General features: G+C 36.6%; 1 protein-coding gene across 1 annotated transcript in view; it reads right to left on the bottom strand.

Moving 5' to 3' along the window:
• The window catches only part of Nav3 (neuron navigator 3), a gene marked incomplete at its 5' end in the record, with an annotated part of 238,763 nt that overhangs the window by 70,282 nt on the left and 155,659 nt on the right, over positions 1-12,822 (bottom strand). The window contains 4 exons of the mRNA XM_059245802.1: positions 124-312; positions 6,671-6,831; positions 8,403-8,444; positions 12,185-12,673. Coding sequence (XP_059101785.1) covers positions 124-312; positions 6,671-6,831; positions 8,403-8,444; positions 12,185-12,673 — 881 coding nt within the window. The remainder of the gene's footprint in view (positions 1-123; positions 313-6,670; positions 6,832-8,402; positions 8,445-12,184; positions 12,674-12,822) is intronic.

Raw genomic sequence — 12,822 nt, 5'->3', positions numbered from 1 at the left:
ATTACATCTGCAGATTCACTTCCTCCTCAAAGATCTTTATGCTGTGAATAATGAAATTAATTTCCTTTCAGACTTCCATGAAATAACATCAGTCTTATCTTCCCCCATTTCCAACCTTATTACCTTCTTCCATGCTGTCTCTGAATGAGCCCGAATGGCTGATTGCACGTGGTCTTTCCTCCAGAGAAGTGGCACTACCGCAAAGCTGGGCATCATCATAGAGGTCAAAGGAGGAGTCTTGGGCGGGAATGCTGTTGGAGCGCATCATACTGGGCCCAGGAAGGTTAAATTGAGACAGGTTGGTAGGACTCACTGGAAAGCAAAGCAGAGGCTCAGGGACTTGGACAGAGAAGATAACTGACTAAAACAAAGTTAAAGACAATCCCAATTCTTGTAAAAACATGTATGTTAGGAACCCTCAGTTGTAGGGCGGTGGAGAGTCCACCTGAGAAACATCAGTGACAGAAAGCATGAGTTCCTTCCCCTGAGCACTCTCATGGCAATAATCTTGCCAGTTTCTAAAGCAACAGAAATCACCACCACCAATTCTCCTTAGCTGTTTGTGTTAGAGATATAATGGATGATATTTTCTAGTAAATGATAAAGAAAACACTGTCTCTCTCAGGGCAACAGACTTCTTTTCTAGGGTATAATCACCACTTTAATAGGAAAAGCACAATGGAAAAGAAAGTAAATTATGAAAAAGAAAACTCCAATCTCCACAGGAAGAGCTTTGTAGGTATTTTCAGGTGAAGAATTTAAGTCATTTTGAGCTATATTGATGTGAGTTTATTAGGGCAAGGTCATCAAGAAGAATAAAAAGCATAAAAAGCATTTTCTTTAAAGAAAGTACATATGGTATCTAGTCTTTTAGAAAGAGTATCATAAAAAGCCATTTTCTGCTGAGTCTAAGATGAAAATACCAGAATGAGGTTGTCAAGACAAACAGTTCAAAGAAGTATCTTAAATGCACAATTTCAAATAAGAGTCTGTCAGTTGTCTACTGCCTTATAGCTCTTAAAGTATCTTGCAATTTAGACCAAGTGATAATCATCAATATTAAAAAAAAAAAAGATATGGCTGACTAAGTAAACAATGGCATCAGAACACATTTTCAAAGTTGGTATAGGATTAGGGCAGAAAAATTGAGAAACAGCCATCATGAATTTGTCATAGTGAAATTCCTCATATTTAAGAAAAGCGAATTTGTTATTGCTATATAAGGAACAAGCCAGAGCCTATAAAAGAAACTGCTATTAGCTATAAAGGAAACTGCTGAGCACTGTTAGGACACTGGAGAACCACGTCAGCAATGCTGAATTGAATTGGTTTGAGTTTTTAAAACTTGCTCTATTTTTTGACACATGACACATCTTAATATAATGACTTGTCCTCATGATAAAGTTAAATTGGAAGCTAGACCCTGAAATAACCAAAAGTGTGTATGTACTGTTTACAAGAAACTATGCTCGATATTTCACAATGTTAACTGAATTATTAGACAGAACAACCTTCTGATAGTTATGCACTGGAGTTAAATGAAATATAGACAAGGAAGCAAATGTAGAAATATAATGAAAAAGGAATAAACTATAATATAGTTGTAAATTATATAACTAATTGGAAGAAAGGAGAAAATATAAAGAATGAAGTAAATTACTAAAGAAAAGAACCAGAGACAGAGACAGACAGAGAGACAGAGGAAGGAGAGATCAAGAGACTGAAAGAGACAGTGGGATGGAGGGAGGAGGAGAGTGAAATTTTTTTTTTTCAGGTGTATGCCTCCAGCCCATAGCAGTGGCCATTAGTTCTAGATCATCATGGTTGCTGATAAGAGCCATTAAGTTTTCAATAGGACATTCAGAACTTGAATGCTTATGTTCAAGGTACTGAGAGGGGTACGGTACATTAACCTGTCCACTTTCTACATCACAAATGTAAAATGGTTTTCAACATATTTACATATGCATCACTTTAACATCCATACCAGCATTTAAAGGGACATTTGTTAACAGTTTGGTTACCAAAATGAACACAGACATATCCATGCAAATCCTCTTTGTATACTTTCAAATATAACATTTTACCCACTCATGGTAAAATAATGATGAAATGTTGCTGTGGGATGTATGGCAAATGTGTTGCTGATTAATCAATAAAACACTGATTGGCCGTTGGCTAGGCAGGAAGTATAGGCGGGGCAAGGAGGAGAATAAAGCTGGGAAGTGGAAGGCTGAGTCAGAGAGACACTGCCAGCCGCCACGATGACAAACAGCATGTAAAGATGCCGGTAAGCCACGAGCCATGTGGCAAGGTATAGATTAATGGAAATGGATTAATTTAAGCTGTAAGAACAGTTAGCAAGAAGCCTGCCACGGCCATACAGTTTGTAACCAATATAAGTCTCTGTGTTTACTTGGTCAGGTCTGAGAGGCTGTGGGACTGGCAGGTGAGAGAGATTTGTCCTGACTGTGGGCCAGGCAGGAAAACTCTAGCTACAAAATGTTGTAGAATATTTGTTTGAATTTTGTGAAGGTGTGTCACTGTGATTGGCTTAATAAAGAGCTGAACATCCAATAGCTAGGCAGGAGGGAATAGGCGGGACTTCCTGGGAGAGAGAGAAAACACTGGGAAGAACAGAGATGGGAAGATGGCAGTGAGATGCAAGCAAAACCAGTTGGACCTACAGGACAGAGGAGAGGTAACTGAGCCACATGGCAGAACACACATTAATAAAAACAGGGTAATAAGAGATAGTTGGGAAAAAGCCTACACGGAGGCCAAGCTCTTAATTAATAATCAGTCTCTATGTCATTATTTGTGGGCTTGCGGTTCAAGATAGTCCGGCCAGAAAGCTCACTATAATGAAAGTTATAAAACTTTACAGGAAATAGTTGAATTTACAGGCAATATTGATTATATTCCATTGGAAATATACGAACAGTACTTAAGAACATTCCATTATAGCATTAATGAAAGGTTTGCTGCTTTTATAGTTGAACTAGAAGAGAAACATAACATAGTATCTGATTTTCAGGCTGTCCACCAGGAGAAAGGACTGAAGTGATGAAAAGCAACACAGACAGAAGGTTTGTGTGTGTGTGTGTGTGTGTGTGTGTGTGTGTGTGTGTGTGTGTGTTTTATTTTGTAATAGAATACAAAAAAAATAGTAAAGTGGTTATACTGATGCTTAAAAAAGTCTAGCTCAGTCATCTAACTTGGTAAAATATCCAAGTATTACTTTTAGAGTCTAATGGAAATAATTAGAGAATACATGACCTTTATGGTCCACAAAAAAGCAGGAGTCATAGAGCAGTCTCTGAATAGAAGAGAAATATATGGGGCAATCTCTTAATAAAAGAAGGCAACTAACCTTGCCCCGAGTGTAACACACAGAGTAAAACTGTTGATTTTATTAAGATTATATGCTTAACGACTTGGAGAACAGGAACCAATGGAAAACTGACTGGACTTGATTTATTTATTTAATTTATATTAATGTGCATACTCCTGACTGAGCTATCTCACCAGCTCCTGAGCCAGGCTTTTAAATAACTTTAAGATGTTCCACACTCTTGCTTTTATAGCAAGATATTAACCCATGGCTTTATGAAACTGTTGTAAATAAGAAAATCATATGTAACTTAAATTTAAGGTGTGTGGAATCTGGACATATAACTAAGACACATGGCTCAAAATTCAGAAATTAAAAAAAAAAAAGAAAGAAGAAAACTGAAGGACAAACTTCTAAAATGTGTGCCCAGATTTAGATAGCTTGAAATAGTTTCTGTCATGTTCAGTTTACAATGTCATGAAGCTTTATTTAATAAATGAATGGCCGAATCATATGTGTTTTTTGTCATGGGAGTTTCTTCTTCAGTACATACGGCATGGTTCACTTTGAACATGCTGAAGTGTGATATGGGTGTGGTGAGGGAAATAGTATTCTATTGGAAGGATGATTGAGAGAGAGAGAAAAAAAGAAAATTTTCTTCTAGGAAAGTGCTTAGTAATCACTCCTTAGCAAAGTATACTACTGAGAAGTCACAGGTTGGTGTCAATGATTCTACATGGTAATATTGGAGGTAAGGTGAACATGAACCTAGGCCCACTCATTCTCACAATGACCCTCATTCCTCCTGACTCAGCCTCCTGAGTGTTGAGCGTCCTAAACATGCAAAATTCCACATTATTTTTAACTGCCTTTCCTTTTCTTCTATTAAAAATGTGCAAATATATAAAATGTTTAGAATATTATTTTTAAATTCAAATAAAACAAATATTAAAATTTAAGATTCCCTAAATTATATTTCATTTTCAGTGTACTGCTACAATCCCTGCTAAAGTATGGTTTGTATGTAGTTCCGTGCAAGGTAACTGTAATAGAAACAATAGCCCCTAAAGTTCTACAGAAATGGTCTGTTATCACTCGAAGCACAATTCTTCCCATGTTGTGTTTCACCTCTTCAAAAACTATGTAATGAAATATAATCTCAAATCATCAATTTTTAAACTTCTGTAACCATGGACATATTGGCTTCAGCTAACTTATTAATTTCAATTTTGCACACTTCTAAATATAACTTTATACACATGTTTAACATTCTTGGTAAAGAAGGCCTTATTTCAAATGTCATAGTTGTATTCTATATTTATATGATGACATTTTGATTCACATCCATATTAAATATTATAGTCACTAGTTTGGAATTATATTGAATTAAATGCAGGCAAAACTAACTGCTGTTCTTTCACAGCATGAGATTTGCTTCCTAACAAAAATGTTTCATTTCAGAGTCTTAAGTCTTCAAGTGTTACATGGTCTTCCCATTTATTACATCAATCATCCCTTGTAGTGTGACCTAGTTACTATATATCTGTTTAGTTAAGTTTTAATGGCTTCCCCAAGGCCAGAAAATAAAAATTAGGAAGTTGCTATGTTTCATCCAAGAATAATGGACTAGAAAGATTTATTCAGAATATCAAGTGTAGGAAAATTGGCATAAATATGCAGCTAAATAATATCAATTAATAAAAACTTGATAGGACACAGGAGGTACTTAGGAAATATCTACAATATTTTGGATGATTTGGGTTTCTCTTTCAGACGTTCCATTATATGTGATTAGGCTTTACAGTAGTAAGACCCTACAAAAATATTTTCAATTTTTAAAAAAGTTTCAGTGTTAGACTTTTTGCTGTTTTATAATTATGCACCAAATTAAAAAGAGGATATACATCTTTTGCAATTATGGGGCAAAGAAGTATCCATATGTACAGCTACAGCAACAAAGCCTTGATGTTCATAACTATTTAGTAGCTCATATGGGACTGTGGTTGAGATTATTGTCTATGACTTCAAATGCCCTAGTAGTTATAGTGAGAAGAACTGAAATAGGAAATATTTAGCCTTGAGTCCTTTGGGGTTAAAAGTTGAAACGTTCGCCGGGTAGTGGTAGCGCACACCTTTAATCCCAGCACTTGGGAGGCAGAGCTAGGCAGATCTCTGTGAGTTCAGGGTCAGCCTGGGCTACCAAGTGAGTTCCAGGAAAGGCACAAAGCTACACAGAGAAACCCTGTCTTGAAAAACCAAAAAAAAAAAAAAAAAAAACTTGAAACATTCGAATTGTTCAATTGTGAATGAACTGTGGTGACATTATTGGAACCATTTTTTTTTCTCAGTTGACGGAAGATAAAATAAGGAGACGACTTCATATGTGACTTGATATAACATGAATCAATTTTAAAATATTTAATAATAATAATAATAGTAATAATAATATGCACATGTGTGTGGCTGTGTGTACTGGGAGCACAGTTGCCAGAGGAGGCTGAAGACACTGAATCCCACTGGAGCTAGAGTTATAGGAGGTTGTGGGGCTGGGAACCAAGTTTGGATCCTTCGTAAAAACAGTACGAGCTGTTAACTGTTGAGCCACCTTTCTAGTAAAAAAGATAACATTTTTTTACATCATCACTGGGTCTTTTAAATGATAACTGACATGTTTAGACATGTTTCATTGTTTTCTCAATCTTTTCTGTTTCTATGATATTTACATAAATGACTATACTTCCCACAAATGATGCTAATGGATAAGACAGTCATTTATTTTTCAATATAGTCCTCTAAAAGCATTCACAGAATGTTGGCTTCAGTGACATACTATGCATGTTAAGGAGCGTTTTGATTTCAATAATGTTTCAAGAAATTATCTTGCAGTCATCTAATTGCATATTCTTTTCAGCCTAATTATTTCTATATTCTATTTGTCTCCATTTAGACCATTAATTTTGTTCAGCAACAACATAAACTAAGATGCTTCACTGAATATAAATAAGGACTCTGAGATGGAATAGAAAGGGTCATGCGCTCGAGGTCAGGTGTTTCTCAATTTGTCCCTGCTTCTGATACTTACAGTGGTCTCTTTTGTACAGTTCAGCTTCAGCTCACAAAACGATAATAATTCTAGCTATAACAGTTATGAAAATTAAGCATCCGTCATGAAAATAAGTGATATAATATCTGGAAACGATTCTGTGTACAGTAAGCACCATGCTGAGGCTCTTCTCTTCTTTCCCTTTTTTTTTTTTTATGGACACACACCAGTATTTCCACAAGAGTGGGCTGAGAAAGGAAGGGGAACAGAATTGATGATTTAGAATATTTTACCCAAGTTGGAGAAGTGGTATTTTCCTGTGGCTGAAGATGACATGGCCGACGGGGAGACCAGGGGAGACTGGTTGCCAGTATCCTGCAGCCCTCCGGTAGAATGGGAACGTAGCCACTCCTTGCCTTCTTCTTGGTTGGCCTGCCGAGATGATGGGGTGTATCTGCAAAACAGCACAGCTGAGACACTTGAGCACATCGACAAGGACGAGGCAACATCAGGACAAGAAGACAATCGAGGGGAGCTGACTATTCAGACTGAACAGCAATCGCCAACAGATTGGATCTAATTACAACTGCTCAGCTCCTCCAGATGATTGGGCACCATCTGCCTGATCCCACAGGGAAAGTAAATAGAGGCATGTGAGAAGGAAAGGATGCTTCCGCCAGCTACGGACTTGAAAGTCAGAAGCAATGAGCAGACAGCCAAGTTAACTGATAAGGACCCCAAAGCACTGTGTCGGGGAGGACATGGGAAGGGGAGAACATCGATTCAACATGGTGGACTGTGGTAGGCCAGAAGCTAAGGGAGGCACAGTGACAGTCACAGAACAGCACAGGAAATGGGACACAAACTGAGAACTAGAGTTTTCTTTCAGTTCTTTGGTTAAAATGCCACTTGCAGTCAGTTTATCACGCTCATACCGCTGTCCCTGTTAGCTGTTTTCTCTGTATCTTTTTCTCAGAAAAAAAAAAATAGTGTGTAAGATAGGTTCATGGTCATGAATTTAATTTTCATTTTATTTTTATTCTGGATTGAACGACTATTTAGAAATTGCTAAGTGATATTAACTCAGATTTAAACCGATCTGGTAAATAATAAAAGCAAGCATGGAAAGCAGAAATTGGGACTGAGTTTTTATGAAACAAACTGTAAAATAATAATGAATTGCCATACCTGCTGTGTGATGATAATTTTTTTTTACTCCATTTATAGTATATTTCAACCTTTCATTCTTACTTGTCACAGATGTAGGCTATGAAGGTTTGGGGGATTATTTTTTATTTAAAAAAAATGTAAATTTTTTGTGTGCATCTGTCCACATATGAATGTCTGTAGTATATGCGTGTGCATTGTATGCACACGCACACACACACGCATGTGGAGGTCAGAGAAAGAAATCAGGCACCATGCTTCACCGCCTTCTGCCTTACTTCTTTGAAATAGAATCACTGTAGTCTCACCAAACCTGAGCTAAGCTGCGAACCAGCGATTCTCCTGTCTGCATTCCTGCCAATGCTGAGTGACAGTCCATGACTCCATGCTCAGCTCTTTATGTGGGTGCTGGGATTTGAACTCAAGTCCTTATGCTTGCTTACCAAGCATGTTTTACCAATGCCGTCACCTCCCCGGTTTCAGTTTTGAGGTTTTGCAAACGTATACTTCCGAGGAGGAAAACATGGAGAAGTAATTTCCTCTTACTAAGAGAGAAATGACTTCTGCAGCCCTACCACTAGGTGCTCCCCTCATGAGAAAAGCCTCGAAGAAGTTCCTTTTATTTCATCATTGTGATATTCCTACTGGGATTCACTTGGGTCCCCACCTCCATCCTCAATGGCATCTCTTCCTAAGGAGCATCACCTACTCTTGAAGCCAGAGAAAGCATCAAGATTAACAGAGACCTCATCTTCCATGTCAAAGGCCACACGGCAAACAGATGGGAAGAAGACACAGCACAGATAGTTTACATAACAACAGAAAAAGGCACCAGTTGTGCTGAGAGGAAATATATACCTTAGTCCCTTTTTGGGTAGTGTATTTCTGTCAAGCTGCATGCTGTTAAAACAAAGAAAACCCCTAAGGACATAATGCAAACAAAAAAACTTCCAAATCATATACTCAACAAAATTCGTTCTCCAAACCACACAAAATAACACTGTGCAAATACATACATGAATACTGAACTGACTGGAAAAGCCAACCAAGTGACGGGACCTCTGTCACTCCAATAAATGTGGAGTTTCTTTCTATCCTAGTGACATTCAAAATGATTAGAATGGGCATTGCACCGCATTAGCATAACTTCCCTGTGGATGCTGTGGTACCCTCCCTTTCCTGTGCAGTGGACTAGACTTTTGCTGTGGCTTCATATGCAGGAGAATCATAGGGATATCAATGACACCAGCTGTTGAGGTGACAAGTCCCAGTAACAGGATAGGATGAAAAGTCACATGATAGTTTTAACTTGTCTAGTTATTTCTAATAAAAAATAAGGGTAGATTTGTTTCCCACTTACATACAAGAGAGAATTTAATATATAACATGTATTCTCGTTAAACAATGTTTCTAGTATAATTTATTAAAATATGTTAATGAAGTAAAGCCATTTCATCTTTGAGAAATCATTGACTGGGTATTTAAAGGGTTATCTATTTTTATCACCTTTATTTTAACTAATTCTCAGTTCATCAGACACTGGGCTAGAACGGTGTGCCTAGAGAAGTGGAAAATGACTCATGGGAAATGGAGAAGAGTGGGACACATCTAGAGGCTCCCTTCTAATCTCCAGCATGCAGATTGCCAAAGTGGAAAATGAACATGGACTTACAGAACTATTGTTCTCTTTGTTTAGAACATCAAGTGATCAAAATTAAACACAAGGCGTGTGCACAATGGGGATGATATAACACAAATGCAAAACAGACTGACTTAAAATTGAATCACTCAACATCAAAGCTAAAATGTTTTCTTCTACAGGTACTCCATCTGTCATCTTATGCCAACGGGTAATTTGTTCTTGTTGTATATTATGATTATAAAATTTCCTAACTAGTATGAATAACCAAACCAAAGGAATCATACTAAACAAATAAGAAATCTCTAAATATGAACTATATTGGGCTATGTATTTATATGATCATATGCCACTATTTCTTTAAAATATTGCAGAAAATTAGAAAATTGTTATTTTGCCAATGTTATCAAGTTGTATAAAAATTACATTTTTGTATGCTACAGTGAAATAACTTAGAAAACGCACTTAAATTCAATAACATAGAGCATTTCCTAAACTCTAGAGTAGTGGTTCTCAACCTGTGGATTAAGACACCTTTGGCAAACCTCGTTCTCCAAAAATATTTACATTATGATTCCTAACAGTAGCAAAATTACAGTTATGAAGTAGCAACAAAATTAATTTTATGGTTTGGGTCACCACAACACAAGGAACTGTATCAAAGGATCACAGCATTAGGAAAGTGGAGAACCACTGCTCGAGACATTCATGATAGTATTATATTGGCTTTCTGCAAAGTTTCAAGGAGTGACCACTCCAATGTCAGCAATGGCTAAGGAGGTAGAGACAGACAGTAAGTGAAGTAGAGATTTCACTTACTTATTGCACCGTTTGTCCAAGGCCAACAATTGTAATACGCAACATGGTTGTCAAATTTTAAATTTGATGACAAACTGGAAATTTACAAGGTTGTCTATGACTTTAAATTACTTTAAAAATATGCTTTGGTCACAATAAAATAGAATGAAACAAAACCAATGTGGGTTAGTTATAGTCACAGAACCACCAATGACTAGATCTGAAGTGTAGGGCAATATGGAAAAATTATTTCATTTGTATTCATTCATTTCCTTACATTTAAATTTTAGTGAAGAATAGTTTATGTAAAAATTGAAATTAGTATAAAAACTACTGATTTATTAGTCCTAGGATGTGAAGATCAAAGTGTAATAAGAGAAGTCAAGAACTTACATACACCTTAACATCTATCATACACATCTCAAATTAATTTAAAAAATATCACACTTTGATACACTTTTATACTTTCAATTTAGTTATTAACTGACCAGTTATATCAGGCCATACACATGAGATTTTCTTAAATAGATCACACACTTCCTCATAAGTACTCTTAAGGGTTAAAATGCAGTTAGACTTTGCATTTTCCTTCTAAAGAAAAAGAATATACACAGTGTTTTAAATAAAAAAAAATTCAATCTAGCTATTTGCTGGGAGGAACTGATTACTATCAGTCTTATATGTCATTCTTAATAAGATAGTTACATTGACTTTCCATGGCTGAATTGTCACTAATACATTTAAAGCGTATTTTGGAAAGTCTTTGATTATTTTAATATTGGGTTAAATTAGCCTATTTCCAATACTGCAAAACTACTAAAATTATTTGCTTTAAAACAGTAAATAACTATATATTTATTGTTGTACTTTTTAGTAGACATTTTTTAGAGTAGTGCTAAAATATAGAATAAAATAATTAAACTGAATAAAATAATTAAACTGGATTCCACTATAACCATAGGATTTGTTGATTTTAACATGCAGTTTTGATTTGGTTTCTTGGTTACAATGATGTACTTGACCACATTTCTTAGCATTTAATGTTTGAAGGCTAACCAAATAGGTTGAAATCTATATGATCAACTTTATGTTTCCATCTTTATAATTTAAAGATTATTTGTATTTTGGAGGATGATTGTGACTAGTAAATTATAACCTGCTTGTTTGATTTAGATATCAACCCTTTTTTTAAAGTCTTCATGTATGTTCTTATAAATTTAGAATATATTATTTAAATAAGACAATACATTTTAAATATAATTCTATTTATTTGGCATAAGTTTTATACATGACATGTGATCATGCCCATTTACCTTACAAGTACTGGAACTAGAATCTGAGATATGATTGAAAGTCTAATTTTTGATGGATTATTCAGTACCAGTTCTTTTTACATTGCATGTACTAAGAAAAAAAAATTAAAGGGAAGTAGATATATTTTAGTTTGAATAACCCAGTTGTCAGGACTCTGGCTTTTTGTGACTAGGAAAACATACATTTTGTAATTACCAGCCCATCACAGTAAGCATTGAGTACCAATCATTCATTTAGGTCTCAAGGGCTTTAATGTAGTGAATGTGCCAATTGCATGGCTGCCGGTGTGCAGTGAGGTGGTGGAACACCAAGAGGTAATATTTCATTCCTAATTTTGTATTTCACATAGGCAAGAGAATCCAGAAGAAAAGAGCTGAAAATAATAGATTAATGGACAATTTGAGCATTGTAGAATATGTCTTAATAAGGGATTAAGCTTATATTCTAAAATTCCACATATTTCTCAGAGCACAATTGTAGAATCCACTTGAATTTGGTCATTCACAAAGTTTTAATCATCCTCAGGACTGTGTTGTCTTGAATCTCAAGCCAATAATTAGAAACGTCTTGAGAAGATATCACTTGCTGTATGAATGCCTACTTTATATACTATTGAAAGTGCCCACTGACTGGAAAGGCAGGCATTCATAATAAGAAAATAATTCAATCACCCTATCGTTAATGACTTCATTACTTGTCAAATTTGTTAACAAGAGTGAAGAATAAGACTGGTCTTATCAACATTAACTCTAAATTTAACTTCATTTTTATGTCACTGCATAGTTGTATCCACAACGGAATCAAGGAAATTTATTTAACAGGGTGGGGTAGTGGGCACAGGGCAGGAAGAAGGGGTTAAGGACTCATCGATGCCTCTAGGAACGCTCACCTTTCTGAGAGAGTAGATCTCACACTACCCGTTCTCATGAGCAGGCTCTGCACCTCGTGAGTGCCTGTGGTCAGTCCAGACAGGGAGCCATGATGGCTGAGGGGCAGGTCAATTGACTCAGAGCTCGTATGGAGACTAGTCATGGACTGGTAACTCGGAGTGTCCTTGCTGCCTGTAGAGGAAGTGCTCAGATTGGCAGCCCACACAAGACCACCCGATGTGAAAGAGTGAACCGATGCTGGGCTGGAAGCCAAGGAGTGACTTAAGCTTATAACATCTGTAGTTAAGTCTGAGGGCTTATTGAAGAGAGGGCTGCTGCTGCCGCTTAGCCCGCCAGCACTGCCCATGCTGCCCGTACCAGACGACGGTGACTCCAGACTGCCTTGTCGCGCTAATGAGGTACTAGGGCTGGGCAGTACTGAGGAGGATTTCACACCCTCAGTATTAGGTGCAGAGGCAGATTTGCCACCTGCCTTGGCACCAAACAACCTAAAAGAAAAACAAATAACAACTTCAGTTGTTCCAAGAGACTCATATCTACATTCCATAGGGTTTCAGTCCACAGAGCCAAGTGTGCTTTGGAGTAGTGAGCTACCAAGCACGTCCAGCCTCTATGTTCCTGAAGGTGATATGCTTGG

This window comes from Peromyscus eremicus, chromosome 18, assembly GCF_949786415.1.
Source record: "Peromyscus eremicus chromosome 18, PerEre_H2_v1, whole genome shotgun sequence".
Lineage (NCBI taxonomy): Eukaryota > Metazoa > Chordata > Mammalia > Rodentia > Cricetidae > Peromyscus > Peromyscus eremicus.
Note: the sequence above shows the minus strand (reverse complement) of the source record. Positions and strands in the feature narration are given on the sequence as shown.